The 18,520-nt window shown below is 35.3% G+C and overlaps 1 protein-coding gene across 1 annotated transcript in view; it reads left to right on the plus strand.

Annotated features, from left to right (window-relative positions):
* DNAH12 (dynein axonemal heavy chain 12) overlaps positions 1-18,520 on the plus strand; it is a 230,090-nt gene that overhangs the window by 182,455 nt on the left and 29,115 nt on the right. The window contains exons 57-61 of the mRNA XM_060161532.1: positions 5,606-5,820; positions 6,525-6,717; positions 8,013-8,205; positions 12,334-12,506; positions 17,198-17,338. Of these exons, the coding sequence (XP_060017515.1) occupies positions 5,606-5,820; positions 6,525-6,717; positions 8,013-8,205; positions 12,334-12,506; positions 17,198-17,338 (915 nt within the window). The remainder of the gene's footprint in view (positions 1-5,605; positions 5,821-6,524; positions 6,718-8,012; positions 8,206-12,333; positions 12,507-17,197; positions 17,339-18,520) is intronic.

Consider the following 18,520-nt stretch of genomic DNA (forward strand, 5'->3'; position numbering starts at 1 on the left):
TTCCAAATACTTCAGCATGCATACCATTAACTAAAGTTCAATATTTGTTTTTTTTTTCTTTTGAGGTAAAATTTACATACAATGAAATACACAAAACTTAAAACTATACCATTCAATGAGTTCTAACAAAAGTATGCACTTGTGCAACCCAAACCTCTGTCAAGGTATAAAACATTCTCTTTTGTCCCTTCCCAGTAAATCCCCACCCTCATCCCATAGGAGATTATTATTCTGATTATTTTCCATCACAGGTTAGTTTTGCCTATTCTAGAACTTCATATAAATGGAATCATACTGTATGTAGTCTTTTGTATAAGGCTTTTTCCACACAGCATAATCTTACTAATTTTTGTGCTGAGTAGTATTCCATTACATGACTATATAACTTTATGCATTTTCCTGTTGACGGACACTTGGGCCGTTGGCAGGTTTTGGCTATTCAATGTATTTATTTTAACTAGGTATTTCTACCCATTTTCATGATACTATAACAATAATTTATGCAATTTCATGTATATTTTTCAACACTATCACTGATAGTGTGATAACTATATGAGTTTTCCAAATGGTTTTTATTGTTATCCTTTTATTTATATCACTTTCAAAAACTTGGGAAATTACTCTCATCTGAGAAATAGTTTCCTATAAATGGTTATTTAGTCATGTTGTCATCTAATTTAAGTCTTTTCTTGGGATCTTATGTCAAATATACTATGATAGATACTATTGAGTTCTTATATTCTTGAGGTACTTTGTAAGTGCCTTATATCCTCACAAATTCCTATGAGTTAGTTCTTATTATTCCATTTTACAGATGAGACGACTGAGGCCCACAGTGATTTACTAATTTGAAATGTAGTGAGATAACTGAGCTAGTAAATGGTGGAGTAAGAATTTGAACCCAGGCAATTTAACTTCCAAATCCTTGTTCTTATTTATTATGTTAAGTGAAATGTGGAATAGGGTATCCCATTTGCTACCTTTATAACTGTAATGGAAATTTCAGTCTTCTTTTGGGATATAAGATACATTAAAGATACAAGGAAATCTTACATTCTAAAAGTTTGAGGTATTGTTTATTATATTCTTTGGAAAACTTACTAGATACTTCAAGATGTCTAAGTCTCCTTTATACTGATAGTATCATTTTACTGAAATACTGATGTATGTGTTTTGAGTGCTTATCCACTCAAAATTTTACTTGAGAGTGAACATCCTTAGGTTGAAACTTCTAGGCAATTAGTAAAATTTATTACAATCCGAGGAAGTGTAATTAGCTATTCCAGAAAATGTGTTCTCTTGTAAAGCAGGGCAAGTTCTATTTAACAGAATATTTGACCCTGAGTATTCTGTTTTAGAACCCTTTTCTATGCATTTGGTGGCCATTCAGATTTTTTAAATTGCAGTTCAAAAATGCTATTAGGATATCTATAAGGCTTAACTGAAATCCAGGGAAACCAGAGGTTTCAGGATTGTATGTAAATTGAAGAAAACAATCTGTCATTTTCTGGCAGAAAGATGACTCTTCTAATACAGTAATATTTCAATGGTGTTACTCCTTTCTACCTGTTATTTTTGGACTGTCTGGTCAATAAGTCATGGACTGGGTCAGTTCTGAGGGATGAGTCTCCATCCTTATAGACCAGACTTCACTTCTTGCCAGTTGGGACCAATGTGTTCATCTATGGCTATCATCCTTCTGGACACTGTAAGTGACCACAGAGGCTTAATCTCTTCTCTCTGCCTCCTAACAGCAGAACCCAGTAATGTAACTAATGTTCACTCTTTTGGCTACTCACTTTAGAGTATCTTAAGTGTACCTCAGAGGAAAGTTGAGCCAGTAGGCTTTTGTAATGAAAATACCAATGAAAATTGGTATCTCTCCCAATCAGTCTCAATCTCTCCCTCTGTCTCTCTTTCTCTCCCTCACTGTAGGACCTATTTTCTGTGTTTTTCTCTGTGCAGCTGCTTCATTGGTCTGTCTCTGATTATATGCTGATTCTGTTCTTCTGTACACATGGCCATTCCCTAATGAAGCCTTAGTTCCTAAGTTCACAAAACACATCAGTTGAATAATATACATTAACCAGAACCATTAAGTACAAGTTCAAATTCCCATGAGAGAAAAATCTGATTAGTTTAGTGTGGGACAAATATCCATACTAGGTCTTGTCACCTATGGCTGGGGGCCAAGCCATTGTAGTAACACACATGAGTAGGTCAAGAATATAGTTCTCAGAAACAGAGTCGTGAACTGGGAAAGCAGTTCACAGTTAGAACCCTGTTGCTTGCTTCTTTTTGCATCTTTGGATGTGATGAAAGGTAAGGATCTAATTTTATTTATTTATTTGATAATGATAACCATTTACCCCAGCAGCATTTATTGAGTTATTCTTCCTTTCCTCACTGATTTGTAATGCTATCTTTGTCCCTTCAGTCTTTCGTTTAGTAAGGACTTGTGAATTGGTCTGAAAATGTCTTTGTTTTTCTCCTCACTTTATTTTTTCTTTAATTTTATGTCAGGTTTATTGAGATATGATATATACAATAAAATTCACCCTTTTTAGGTGCAGTGTTTTATGAATTTTGATTAAGGCCTATGGTCATATGATCCCTGCCACAATCAAGATGCAGAACATTACCAACCATTTGAAGCTTTTAAATGGGAGGGATTACATGACTTTTTTTCTGTTTTTTAAAATAGAGATATAATTGATATAATCCTCACTTGTAATCAGAGTATTTAGATCAGTTATACTTAATGGAATTATTGATACTTTTAGATTTAACTCTACTGTCTTACAACTTCTTTTCTGTTTGTCTCATCTGTTCTTTGTTCCTTTTATCTTCTTTTTCCACCTGGCTTTGGATTAATTGAATTTTTTTATGATTCCATCTTATCTCCACTATTTGCTTGTTGGTTATATATTCCCTATTTTAAGTGTTTGCTCTAGAGTTTACAATACACATCTTTAGTTTCTGAATACTTTCAGATAGCAATATACTGCTACACATATAGTATAAGAATCTTTCAATAGTATAGTTCCAATGTCTCTCTCCTATTTATTGTGCTGTTATTGTATATTTTATTTTTCATATGTCATAAATCCCACAATACATTGTTACTATTTTTGCTTTAGACAGTAATTATGTTAGGGTGCTTAAATATAAGAAAAATGTCTTTTATGTTTATGTTCATTTTTGGACTTTTTGATTGTTTTTTTCTTTTTTGGCCTTGTGGTGGCACGGCTTACAAGATCTTAGTTCCCTAACCAGGGATTGAACCTGGGTCACAGCAGTGAAAGAACCAAGCCCTAACCACTGGGATGCCAGGGAATGCCCTTAGACTTCTTCATTTCTTTATGTTTCTATCTATTTTCATATTTCTTCTGCCTGACAAATATTTTTCAGCACTTCCTGAGTACAGGTCTATTGGCAATTAATTCATTTAGCTTTTTTTCTTTATTTCATCTTCATTTTGAAAGATATTGTTTGCTGGGTTTAGAATTCTGAGTTGACAGTTTTTTGGATTCTTTTGGTTTTCCTTTTTTCCTTTAAAGATGTCACTGCATACCATGGAGTGCCACCAGGGAAGCCCCTTGCTTACATTTTTTTTTTTTTTTTTTTGCGGTACACGGGCCTCTCACTGTTGTGGACTCTCTGGTTGTGGAGCACAGGCTCCAGACGCGAAGGCTCAGCGGCCCTGGCTCACAGGCCTAGCTGCTCCGCCGCATATAGGATCTTCCCGTACCGGGGCACAAACCCGTGTCCTCTGCATCGGCAGGCGGATCTCAACCACTGCGCCACCAGGGAAGCCCCCCCTTGCTTACTTTTTAACCACAATGAAAATACTTACTCTTCTGCTTTATTATCGTTTACTAATACAACACTGGCTACTGGCTACTTAACAGCAAAGCTTTGTTTTCCCCAAAATTACTACCTCTGTCAGAAGCATAGATTGATAATGCTTTTTTCTTCAGACTGCCCAAAGATCTCAAATGTAGATGAGCATTACTTTCATACCTACAGTCATGTACATACAGAATACAAATAACTTGGCATGGTGTTATTTCTCTGATGGACACAACTCAATTTTCCAATTGTATTTGTAATACAGAAAGTTGTATTAAGTAGAAGTTGGATTTCTTTTAGAATAAACAGGATCTCTAATTATTGCATTGCTGAGAACATTGATTTAGGTTTTACCAAGAATATTGATAGGCATTAAAAATCTTAATTGACAGAAATAGTTACTTTTTGCAGGGGAATGAACAAATACCATATTTTTCCAATAATAAGGATATGTAAGGAAGAAAAAATGTCCCTTTAAACAGGGCCTTGAAAGGTACTAAAAGCATCTAGTCTAATTACTAGACAACTTTTAAGCAATTGTGTGCAAAATAACTTTCTCATTTCCGGAACACTTTTCCTCTGTTTGCTATGATAGCAAAAGTAAATTTTAACTAGTGTTTGTACTTTTTTGTGCTTTCAATAAGATTTCAGCACAGTTTGAGCAGAGAAAGAAAACAACCAGTCAGCTAGTATTGGATTGTTTTGTTTTTTGGAAAGGAAAGAAAATAAAAGAACAAAGTTATCTGGGAGTAGTTGATTAAAGAGCTTATTTTTAGGCAAAGGGAAAGGGGATTTTTATCCCTAGAAGCTGTTGAAACAGAAGGAGAATGGGAAAGGCAAAGTGACATGGAATGAAAACTCCCCTTTCTGTGCTTATATTTTTAAAAGATAATTTAATGCACTGTACTGAATATAAAAGGAACCTAAGACAGCATCATCACTGAAGAAGAGGAAAGCACATCATATTTTGATTCTCTGAAACCATGAATCATATGTTCTTAAACACAAAGTCTGTACCATACCTACATAGAAAAAATTCCTAAATAGATCTCAAATATATACTAAACTAAACTTGGAAACTTAGTTTATGGTTCTACTCATAACCTAAGGAAATCCGTTATAGGCTAGTGGATCTCTTATTTTAAGTTTTTATCAAATACGTAGGATTATTTTTTATATTATGTTAACAGATGACATGTATTAAAATTACCATGAAAACAGTATGTTATGTTGGAAAAAACACAGCTCTTTGTCCTACTTCTGACATTGAACTAGTTTTTTAACCTTAGAACCTTGGGCAAAGTACTCCCTGAGACTGAATTTCTTCACTTCAAAAATAAATGACGGGGGGCTTCCCTGGTGGCACAGTGGTTGAGAGTCCGCCTGCCGATGCAGGGGACATGGGTTCGTGCCCCGGTCCAGGAAGATCCCACATGCCGCGGAGCGGCTGGGCCCGTGAGCCATGGCCCCTGAGCCTGCGCGTCTGGAGCCTGTGCTCGGCAACGGGAGAGGCCACAACAGTGGGAGGCCTGCGTACCGCAAAAACAAACAAATAAATAAATAAATAAATGAGAATAAAACTCCTTTTCACTTTTTTCTCACAGGAATTTTGTGAAGCTTAATCCTGGTAATGTACGTGAAACACTTTGTATTTGTACAGATTGATGATGATGTTTATTATGTAAATTATATAATTTTAAAGAAATCTCAACATCTATTTATTCCCCTCAGAATATTTCTTATTATATTCTAGGCCTTTAATGATTGACCCCCAGGGTCAAGCCAATAAATGGATCAAAAACTCTGAGAAAGAAAATCAGCTTAGTGTTATTAAGCTATCAGATTCAGACTATATGAGAACACTGGAAAACTGTATTCAGTTTGGAACTCCACTTCTATTAGAAAATGTTGGTGAAGAACTGGATCCGTCTTTGGAGCCTTTACTACTTAGACAAACTTTTAAACAAGGTAGAAATCAATTGATATTAGTTGGTAGAACTGAAAGGTGATTGGATTATCTCTGAGGCAAGAAAAGCACTACATATTTTAATAATAATGTTAACGCAGAACTTCTGTGTCGTTGTTATGCATGAAAGGAAATTTGGAACAAGTATCAGACATTCTAAAGTAAATACCTTCATTGCCTTAATCGCTGTTACCTAGACTGTTGTTCAGTAGAGAACATGAAGTTGAAGCCAGCCTGAAATTCCTTTATCTTGTGACCAAGGACCCCACAAAGTCCATTACTATGAATAGTAGTGGTTAATGTGGACCAGAGTTGACTTTAGGTAGACGTTGCCCACCATGTATCTTTCTGCTTATAAAAATTTTATCTCTGTCAAGCTCTAGTACTTTTAAGAGCTTTAGCAATATATAAATAATTTTGGAATCATTATTGAAAAGTAATGGAAGAAGTAAGATCAAAAGGAATCTTGATTTAGAAGGCTCCATGACAACCAGAGAAAATGTCTTATAGTACCCCAGAATTAATGAGTCCTGCTGTATAATTGCTTACTTGCCTCTGTGTTATATGTGACTTTTGCAACACCTTTTTGTATTCTATTTGAAATTACTTTATGACTTTTTACTTGTAACCTAGGAAGGGCTTTAACAGGGGGGATGGGCTATGTAACTTTGGCTTATTTATTCTGCATTTTTTTTCTGAAATACAGGTGGCATTGATTGCATCAGACTTGGTGAGGTCATTATTGAGTATTCCTTTGATTTCAAGTTTTATATCACCACAAAGCTGAGGAATCCACACTATATGCCAGAGCTGGCTACAAAGCTATCTTTGCTCAATTTCATGATAACTCCAGAAGGACTTGAAGATCAATTACTAGGTATTGTTGTTGCAAAGGAAAGGTACGTGTTTTTTTAGATATTTCCATGGGGTATAGAGAGGAATATTTGTAGGCCATTAATACTTTTGTTATGTGATTATTTTGAAACCTTGTCAAAATTTTATATTTTGTCATTATAAATTAAATAAGTATTTAATTCTTTAAAATAGCCATTCTGTAACAAGTAAGTTATAAACCAACCATGTTATATTGGGTTTTTAGTATGGGTAGCAGGATTCAGGTGACACGCCATGACTTCTGACTTGTATCTGACTGTTTGAGCCAAAAAATTTCATCCCTAGGAATGTATGCTACAGACAAAATCAGAAATGTGTTCAAAGACATATACAGGATATTAATGAAATAAGAAAATACTTAGGACAAGAATGAAAAAGCAGGATACAAACCTATATATGGTAGGGGTAATATTTGTTTTTAAAAAGTTAATGCATGAATGGATATCCATATATACCAAAAAAAGATTGAGAGAGAATATTGACAGTGATAATCCTTAGGATTGGTAAGATTATGGATAATTCTTATTATTTTCTTTATACTTTATGTATTTTTCCATTGCTAGCATGTATTATTTTTTTAAATGAGAAAAAATATTATGATACCTAGAAGGGCTACTAGTAAAGAATTGCTTCCTGAAGGAAACCTTTGATTCCACTTGAAGCTTAATATAACACTATCAAGTAATCTATTACATGAAATCAACTTATAAGTGAAAATATGTACCATGAAGTTCTTTTGTTATTTTCAGTGTTTATCCCACTTGCGCAGTATCCAAGACAGAACTATGTCATAACATATTCTGTAACATGGTGAATTATGTTATTTTGAAGTTTCATACCTTCATTGTTAAGATATAAGTGCGAGTTTTGTCTTTTACTTGAAGAGCCAGTTGTAGGATGAGTCATCTTTTGTCTCCTGTTGTAGAAGAGATGATGAAAATGGGACTGAATATGATTAAGCCAAGGAATAGAGAAGAAGTCTCATATTCTGAGTTTCTTTTCCAGTTCTTATTCTCACACAATGAGCCAAGCCATATGGATAAATTTAACATATTCTTAGACTTACTGTAGTATATGTTATTGCCACATTTTACATATATGTAATTAATGCTTTTTTTTGCTTGAATTTCTCAAATTATTATTTTCATGGGAGCATTTTTTTCTTAGGTTAGGATAAAGAGATTACTCATCTTAATTTGTATTATATGTCTACAAAATTATTTAACTGTCTACAAAATTGGGATATCTAATATTTGGATAAAATATTACAAATTTAGACTAAATGTTTTTATCTTTTTAGACCAGAATTAGAAGAGGAACGAAATGCTCTTATTCTTCAGTCTGCAGCTAATAAGAAACAGCTAAAAGATATAGAGAAAAAAATTTTAGAAACATTATCATCTTCAGAAGGGAACATTTTAGAAGATGAAAGTGCAATTAAAGTCTTAGACTCTGCTAAATTGATGTCCAATGAGATAACAAAGAAACAACAGGTAAAAAAAGAATCCTAGAAATTTTTAGATTCTTAAGAGTGAGTGCTCTTTTAGATTCTTAAGAGTGAGAGCGAGTGCTCCCGCTCCCTAAGGAAAGTGCTATACTAGGCTTATGGGAAGAGGAAAAGAATTCATAAAATACCAAAAGATAGAAACTAATTTTAAACTCATAAGAGAATATCTTATACTGTTGAATCATTCAAAACCTGGTGTCATCTCTGTGGCACCTATACACAGAAGAAATAAATTTGGAATGAAAAAAATTTTAAGCATACTTTTTATTATTGTGTAGGTAGGGTAAGCTAGTCAGGTTCATTCAAATTTTAATTGACTCTTCACCTAAAACTTAAGTTTGAGAATATGGCTTGCCTCTGTTCCTGGTTGGAACTTAAGATGTGTGAAGGTAATTGCTGGTTAATTGGACAGTAAGTGGTTCTAGGAACTAATAAGGATGATCTTCTGACATTGACTTGTCTTTTGTCTGGGAGAGAGGTATGAGAGTTGGGAGTGGCAGGTAGAGGAAGGAAGACACATACAATAATGTACTTATTGCAAATTCATCTAACACAGCTAAATGGTATTTTTATATTGCATCTTTTAAAAAATATAATCCTACAGTGTTATGGGTGGAAGAAGCCTTAGCTATTTGTCATCTTTAGCATTTCATAGTTGAGAAAAGTAGGGCCCAGAAAAAGTAGTTAAGGCCCAAGTTCACACAATGAAATGATAATACAGAATGACTTTAGTAGGCTAACTTTACTGATTTTCAGACCTTTCAATCCTCCTTGGCCCACCCAACGAATTAAACACATCTTAATATTGGCGTAATTAAAAAATAAGAAGAAACCTAATAGAAATTTCACTAGTTGCTCAGCATCCTCCTGTTTGCACCCTACCCCATGTACCCCAGTTTTGGGGTAGAGGATTTCCAAAAGGTCTAGGCACCTTTCCCCTTGGGATGGGTTTAGTTTTATATGAATGTGATGGTAATGACTCTCTCTAGCCAGGTGTACTGTTTTGTTTTGTGTTTGTGCTTTTCATTTCAGGAGAGCCAAAAGGAGTAGTGTCTTAGAGTAATATGCTGTGGTAGCCTCCCATCTGGGGACCATGGCTGAGATATTCTATAATGTCTGCCTTACCAATTAATGTTCGTCAGAGCAGAACCCATTCCTCATTTTCCTCTCACCACAGTGTTTTTTCAAAGGGAAGAAAAGACAGGAAGCATTTATCAGCTTATTTCCTATTAGACTCAAAGAGGAAAGTAGATATCAATATTTATTGGTTCAAATACTTCATCTTACAAAAAGAGAGAAATTTAATCGTAATATCTTTTTGACTGGGTCTCATTAATCATTACAAACATAATTTAGAATTCACTATATATTTTGATTTAAAACATGCTCTGTATCTGGCCCTGACTTTTATCCACCCACCTACCCAGATGTAAGATAAACCAACTTCAGAGCAAAGTGTTCCCACATAGTCTAAAACCTGCTTTTCCCTTTTATCCCAACCCATAAGATTAAATAAACACAAACAAAACTTTAAGAATTTGTTCTGGACTTCCCTGGTGGCGCAGTGGATAAGACTGCACACTCCCAACGCAGGGGGCCTGGGTTCGATCCCTGGTCAGGGAACTAGATCCCACATGCATGCTGCAACTAAGAGTTCACATGCCACAACTAAGACCCTGTGCAATTAAATAAATAAATATTTAAAAAAAAAAAGAATTTGTTCTATAAGTTTCAAAGCCTTCCCTCCCTGCAAAAGTTGTCTTGATTGAAGTTTAGTCTTGTGGATTCTTGGAAAGTATAATATATATAAATAGCACAGCCCCGGAAATTTTTACAAATAATAAATTCTCCTCTTTTAACATCGTGTGCTCACAATGTTTATTTGTTAGAAAATGTCTTGTCCTTTGATTTTAGGCCATTAATGGTAATTAATCAAAACTCTATATGTCTTGAGTTTAGTGTTTCATACTAAGCAGCCAAGTATATATAAATATAACACTATTTATAAATACACTGCAGATTAAGCCTTGGAACCTGAGTTAAATTATTATTTACTCTTTAAAAATAATAACAATATTTGCTAAATGTTTTTGCTTACTGTTGCTGTTAATGGTAAATGGCATTTAGCTGAAAAAATTAAGGGTTAAATAACAGGAGGTTAAAATGAGAATACCAAGATTATGCTTTCTTTTGTAAAAATGTCATTAATTTCCATTGTTGATAACTTTGTTTCACTTATAGTCAAGTTTGAGGTTCAAACCTTACTTTTTAATTGTAGCTACACTATAATTTGGGGGAAAGTTTGCTTGCAAGGAACAGAAACCTACTCAAATTAGCTTAAATAAAAAATATACAAGGGGATATTTTATTTTCCCAATTATAGGAAGTACATACAGGCCTCAGGAATTAATGGAAAGCATTAAGTTTCTATGCTCTTTGTCTCTCCCTTTCTCTAAGGTTGTGTCGTTCTCATATGTGCTTCTTTCTGCTCCATCCGGAGACCAATTTTTTCTGTAAAACTTTTATACTGTTCCTTCGTACGTTTATCTTGCACATAGAAACCAACTCTGATACCATTACCTTTTAGCACTAAGGCCAAGTACCACCTGATTTCGTTTTTGATGCTCCTAAAGTTCTTATTCTCTGGCAGGAAAATTAATTAGCTTATTTTGGGTCTGGTTCTATCCCTCCCACCTGATTTAATCAGCTATAAACAGGATCATTCAATATAAACATGGCTACATAGGCACATTTATTCAAGAGAGTCTGTGGCTAGCATTTCCAAAGAAGGGAGAGAGGGTTGGAAAAATGCTCTACATGTTTTTCCTGTAGAATATCAACCTATCAGATTGAGTTGTCATTGGAAGGGCTGTTATCTTGGAGAAATTTTTTCATTTGGGGTTAAATATCTATACCCTTATTCAGCCCAGAAAAGTTAAAAATTTGAGAATTTCACTGTAAAAAGGTATTCTTAATGTATCAAACCATCAGCCAACAAATATTTCTGAATTCCTACTTTGTCAGACTTTGTGCTGGGTTCTGGTACACATGTTGACACCTTAAGCCATACACACATGCACACTTGCTGTCTCTCTCTCCATCTCCCTCTCTATCTCTGACCTATTAAAATAAAAGAGGGTGAGTGACAATAATAGATACATGTCAGATGAAGGCAAAGAATAAGGAAAGATTGACAGTTTTGTATTCCTCAAATAAGAAAGAGATGATTGGTGGGTAGTTACACCTTCAATCTGTAAAGAGATTTTTCTTTCTTTTACCTCCCTTCTTTCCACCCTCTCTTCTTCTTCCCTCTCTCCCTAGTTCTTTCCTTCCTTCCTTTTCCTTTCTTGCTTTTTTAGACTTTTTTTTGGCTGCGTTGGGTCTTAGTTGCAGCATGCAGGAGCTTCGCTGAGGCATGTAGGAGCTTTAGTTGCAATGCGTGGGCTCTTCATTGCGGCACATGGGCGTCTCTCTAGTTGTGTCATGCAGGGTTTCTTTTCTCTTGTCTAGTTGTGGCCCGCGGGCTCCAGAGCACCTGGGCTTTGTAGTTTGCGGCATGCAGGCACTCTAGTTGAGGCGCGCAGGCTCAGTAGTTGTGGTGCACGGGCTTAGTTGCCCTACGGCATGTGGGACCTTAGTTCCCGGACCAGGGATCGAACCAGTGTTCCCTGCATTGGAAGGCAGATTCTTTACCACTGGTCCACCAGGGTAGTCCCTCCCTTTCTTTTTTTTTTTTTTTTTTTTTTTGTGCAGTACGCGGGCCTCTCACTGTTATGGCCTCTCCCGTTGCGGAGCACAGACTCCGGATGCGCAGTCTCAGCGGCCATGGCTCACGGGCCCAGCTGCTCCGCGGCATGTGGGATCTTCCCGGACCAGGGCATGAACCCATGTCCCCTGCATCGGCAGGCGGACTCTCAACCACTGCGCCACCAGGGAAGCCCCCTCCCTTTCTTTTTTTTATAGATTTTAGCATAGTAAAGCCCTTTGATGTAAACTATGCCTGTATAATTTTGTCATTAAGTTAGGGGATATTTTTAATATAAATTTCATTATATGAAAAATATATAATTAAAACATCTCCTATTTCTTAATCTTGATTTTTCTCTTCTTCTAGATTGCAGAAAAAACAGAACTCAAAATAGCAGAGTCTCGAGAAGGCTATAGACCTATTGCTAAACATTCATCAGTATTATTCTTCAGCATTGCAGACCTGGCTAACATTGATCCCATGTACCAATACTCTCTCATCTGGTTTGTGAACCTTTATATCAACTCTATTCATGACAGGTAAACATTCTCTAGCTTCATTCATGCTCCCTAGGTTGGATTTTCACCATCCTTCCATTTAAAATATATAATTTTTTTCTTACTGTTTATATAACACATATTCACTATAGAACATTACAAAGTATGGGAAAAGTGAAGGAAGGAAGGAAGGAAGAAGGGAGGGAAGGAAGGGGAAGAGGGAAGGAAAGAAGGATGGGAGGAAGGGAGGAAGGAAGGAAGGAAAGAAGGAGAAAGCAAGCAAGCAGGCCTCACTTCTATTTTAAGTTTTGTTTCACTTCTACTCAAGATTTAGGCATAGAGGGATTAGCTTTAGGTCTTTTTGCCCCTCTCTTTTGAATATTTTGATAAAGCACATGACCTATCTTTGCTAGCAACTCCAGTATATCTTTCTCCAGCCTTGAGGTCTCTAAAAAATTTCAGCCCCACATTTCTAATCATTTGCTAGATATTTTCACTTTAACCAATTACTGAATGTGCACAAATTTTGGAGTTAGACTGGAGTAAGCGATTAAATTTCAGTTCTGCCACATAATAGCTGCATGAATACAGGCAAGTCAGCTAACTTTTCTGTAATTGCCTCAATTTTTCTTATCTATAAAATAGGGATAATAATAATACCTACCTTTAAGAGTTGTTATGAGAATTAAAAAGATAATATTTATAGAGTATTTTTTAACAATATCTGGTATTTAGTAACTTGTTAAGTAGAATAAAAATATGATTTGAGCCTAGCATATGTGTTCTACATGGGCTTTTGGTAGAACAATCTTTCCTGAGTGATTGAAATCCCTAAACTTTCCCAGTTGGGATTTGGAATTTGAATTAACATACCCTACATGATGTAGGATGTTCAAGTTGAAGAATTGACATAAATGTCAATAATAGGTGTCGAGGATGTGAAGTCATCAGAACCCTCATACACTGCTGGTGGGATTGTAAAATAATGCATCCACTTTGGAAACATTTTTAGACGTTCCTCAAAATATTAAACATAGATTTGCCGTATGATCCAGTATTTCCAGCAAATCTAGCAATTCTTGGGTATATACTAAAGAGAATTGGATGCATGTATTCACACAGAAACTTACAGTCTTTTTGTTTTTATATGCAAAAAACTATATTCAAAAGTTACTTGGGTTAGTTTTTCCTCCTTTAGTATGATGATGTTTGTTATTCACGTGAAATACAGTTAGGGTAATTTGTTTATTTTTATATTTCATTTTAGAGTTTCCCCCTTTTCCTTGTTGATTTTAATTATATTTTTGAGTACGTAAGCCATCAATATGACTCCAAAAGTAAATCCCATACAGAAGGTCTGCTCAGAGAAGTGTCACTACCCCCTCCCCTTCCATCCCATTCCCATGGATCCAAGTATTACTTTTTAAAAATTAAACTTTTAATTTTGAGATAATTGTAGATTCACATGCAATTATAAGAAAAAATGCAGCAATCCCATGTACTCTTTATGCAGTTTCCTCAATGGTGATGTTTTGAGAAACTGTAGTACAATATCACAACCAGAATATTGATGTTGACACAGTCAAGATACAGAGTACTTTCATCACCACAAGGATACCCATGTTGCCCTTTTATAGCCATACTCATCTTCCTCCCATTCTCATGCTGACCGTAACCCTTGGCAACCACTAATCTGTTCTCCATTTCTATAATTTTGTCACTTCAACAATGTTATATAAATGGAATCATACACTATGTAACTTTTGGGAATTGGCTTTTTTTCACCCAATATAATTCTCTGGGGATTCATTTAGATCGTTTACTCCTTTTTATTGCTGAGAGGATTTAATGATATTGATGTACTACAGTTTGTTTAATCATTCACTTATTACAGGACATCTGGGTTATTTCCAGGTTTTGGCTTTTACAAATAAAATTGCTATAAAATGCATGGACAGGTTTTTGTGTGAACATAAGTTTTCATTTCTCCAAGATAACTGCCCAGGAGTGCAGTTGCTGGGTCATGTGGTAGTTGCTTGTTTATTTTTTTTTAAGTAACTGCTAAACTTTCCTAGAATGGGTGTATCGTCTTAGATTCCCGTAAGTATTACTGAAAAAATTGAACTAAAAAAATGAAAGCAACGTATTCTTATTGCAAAAGTTTTAAGCATGTAAGAGTATAAAGAAGAAAATAATTATTAGTCATAACCCATCCAGAAGTAATCACTTTTGTCCATATGTTTTCTTACTTTTCTTTTTTTTTTTTAACATATGGATCTTGATCTAGATTTTATGCTTCTTTGAGGCAGGTAAATGTTTCATAATTCTTTATCTCTTACAGTTCCCTCCCCAGCTTAGATTCTCACACTCATAGATATTCAGTAGGTGCTTTTTAATTAACTGATTGTTTTCAGTCATTTGGGAGTACAATAAGAAATTTAGAATTTTGAAAATAGAGAGATGGTGTAAACCATATTTCATTTTCTCATAGAATTATACCCCATTTTTAACATATAGCTTCATACGAAGTTGCACACACACAAAACTGTACAGGGAGGTCCCATGTACCCTTTACCCAGTTTCTCCAGTTCTTACATCTTTTTTTTTTCAGCTGAAGTGTAGTTAATGTACAATATTATGTTAGTCTCAGGTGTACAACATAGTGAGTCAACATTTAAATACATTAAGAAATAATCACGACAATAAGTCTAGTAACCATCTGTCACCATACAAAAGCATTACAATATTATTGACTATATTCCTTATGCTATGTTGCATCCCATGTCTGATTTATTTTCTGACTGGAAATTTGTACCTCTTAATCCCCTTCACCTATATGGCCCCCACCCCATCCCCTCTGGCAACCACCAGTTTGCTCTCTGTATCTATAAATCTGTTTCTGTGTTGTTTTGTTTGTTCATTTGTTTTGTTTTTTAGATTCTACATATAAGAGAGATCATATGATATTTTTCTCTGACTTATTTCACTTAGCATATACACTCTAGTTCCTTCCATGTTGTTGCAAATGGCAAATTTTCTTTTTTTATGGCTAAGTATATGTTGTGTATATATACCACATCTTCTTTATTCAGTCATCTATTGATGGACACTTAAATTCCAATCAAAAAATGGGCAGAAGACCTAAATAGACATTTCTCCAAAGAAGACACACAGATGGCCAAAAGGCACATGAAAAGATGCTCAGCATCGCTAATTATAAGAGAAATGCAAATCAAAACTACAATGAGGTATCATCTCACACCAGTCAGAATGGCCATCATCAAAAAGTCTACAAATAATAAATGCTAGAGAGGGTGTGGAGAAAAAGGAACCCTCTTACACTGTTGGTGAGAATGTAAACTGGTACAGCCACTATGGAGAACAGTATGGAGGTTCCTTAAAAATCTTAAAATAGAACTACCATATGATCCTGCAATCCCACTCCTGGGCATATATCCAGAGAAAACCATAATTTGAAAAGATAATCAGCTCAGTACTTTGTGACCACCTAGAGGGGTGGGATAGGGAGGGTGGGAGGGAGACACAAGAGGGAGGAGATATGGGGATATATGTATATGTATAGCTGATTCACTTTGTTATAAAGCAGAAACTAACACACCATTGTAAAGCAATTATACTCCAATAAAGATGTTTAAAAAATCAATCAATATGATATACTACATTAATAAAAAGAAGAGAGAGAAAAAAAAAGATGCGGTATATATGTACAGTGGAATATTACTCAGCCATAAAAAAAGAATGAAATAATGCCATTTGCAGCAACATGGATGGACCTAGAGATTCTCATACTAAGTGAAGTATTCTAGACTGAGAAAGACAAATATGGCATCGCTTGTATCTGGAATCTAAAAGAAAAAGACACAAATGAACTTATTTCCAAAACAGAGAGAGACAGACACAGAAAACAAATTTATGGTTACCAAAGGGGAAAACAGGAGTCAGGGGAGGGATACATTAGGAGACTGGGATTAACATATACACACTACTATGTATAAAATAGATAACCAACAAGGACATACTATATAACACAGGGAACTATACTCAATATTGTATAATAACCTATAAGGGAAAAGAATCTGAAAAAGAATATATAGATTTATATGTATATATATAAATGTATAACTGAATTGCTGTGCTGTACACCTGAAATGTACACAATATTGTAAATCAACTATACTTCAATTTAAAAAAATAATGTTGCAGTAAACATAGGGTGCATATATCTTTTTGAATTAGTGTTTCTGGAGTTTTGTGGTGGGTACATACCCAGAAGTAGCATTGCTGGATTGTATAGTAGTTCTATTTTTATTTTTTTGAGAAACCCCCATACTGTTTTTCATAGTGGGACTATGTACCAATTTACAATCCCACCAATAGTGCATGAGGGTTCCCTTCCAATGATAATATCTCATATAACTATAGTACAATATCACAACCAGGAAGTTCACACTGGTACAATCCAGAGCACTTACTCAGATGTCACCATTTTTATTGGGCTGACCAAAAAGTTCTTTCGGGTATTTTCCTGAATAAACTTTTTGGTGAACCCAATATATGCATGTGTGTGTGTGTGTGTGTGTGTGTAGTTTCATATTTTTAACAGTGGTTATTTCGATAAAATAAAAACAACTTGTATGTTAATTCATATGTTACTTATTTTTTCTTAGTTTTACTTGACTCAATATATTTTCCTTTTTTTTTTAACCTTTCAGTAACAAATCCAAAATTTTGGAAAAGCGCCTACGATATTTAAATGACCACTTCACATACAACTTATATTGTAATATATGCCGATCACTGTTTGAGAAGGACAAGCTATTGTTTTCTTTTTTATTATGTGCCAATCTTCTTTTGTAAGTTACTTGCTTTTTCTTTCTTTTAAAAACTTGCCTGGGGCTTCCCTGGTGGCGCAGTGGTTGAGAGTCCGCCTGCCGATGCAGGGGACACGGGTTCGTGCCCTGGTTCGGGAAGATCCCACATGCCGCAGAGCAGCTGGGCCCGTGAGCCATGGCCGCTGAGTCTGCACGTCTGGAGCCTGTGCTCCGCAACGGGAGAGGCCACAACAGTGAGAGGCCTGTGTACTGCAAAAAAAAAAAAAACTTGCCTGGAAAACCTAATCAATGGCTTCTCACAGAAGGATATCATGTTTTAGCTCTGCATAATTCATGATTTTACTTGTACATTTCTCTATAGTAGTATTGGTGTTTTGATGTTTGATTTTTAAAATTTGGATCATACAGAAAAGCTCACAAAATGTTCAGGTACAGTTTGGTAAATTCGTACAAAGCAAAAATCTGCATAACTACCACTCAGATCAAGAAATAGAGTTTTCAGGGAATTCCCTGGCAGTCCAGCGCTTAGGACTTGGTGCTTTCACTGCTGGCCTGGTCAGGGAACTAAGATCCTGCAAGCCGTGTGGCGTGGCCAAAAAAAAAAAAAGAAAGAGAGTTTTTAGATTGGCTTCTTTCACTTAATAACACGTATTTAAGATTCTTCTATGTCTTTTCATGGCTTGATTGTTCATTTCTTTTTAGCACTGAGTAATATTTCATTGTCTGGATGTACTGTAGTTTATCTATTCACCTACTGGAGGACATCTTGGTTGCTTGCAAGTTTTGAAAAGTATGAATAAAACTTCAGGTTTTTGTGTGCACATAAGTTTTTAACTTATTTGGTTAAATACTAAGAAGTGTGATTGCTGGATCATGGGTAAGAGTATGTTTAGTTTTATAAGAAACTGTATTCCAAGAGATTCCATGCAGCATCTCAGCATTTTTAGGAATCTTGGCTTGTGGTCCTTGATGTCCTGAATGTTGAAACTGACCCACACTCTGGAAAAAGCAAAAACTCGGGCCAGAACATATTGGGCAGGGGAAGGTGCTGAAGGAGCACGTTTATTTTCTCACTCATGGGACCATTAAAATATTAAAAGAGTTTTCTTCTTGACTAATATTTTCTCTGTGAAAATTACTTTGAAAATGGGTCCTAAGTGAAAGTCTAAATCCATTCTGCATCACAGATCCCAGAAGAGGCTC

The sequence above is a fragment of the Lagenorhynchus albirostris genome, chromosome 10, assembly GCF_949774975.1.
Source record: "Lagenorhynchus albirostris chromosome 10, mLagAlb1.1, whole genome shotgun sequence".
Lineage (NCBI taxonomy): Eukaryota > Metazoa > Chordata > Mammalia > Artiodactyla > Delphinidae > Lagenorhynchus > Lagenorhynchus albirostris.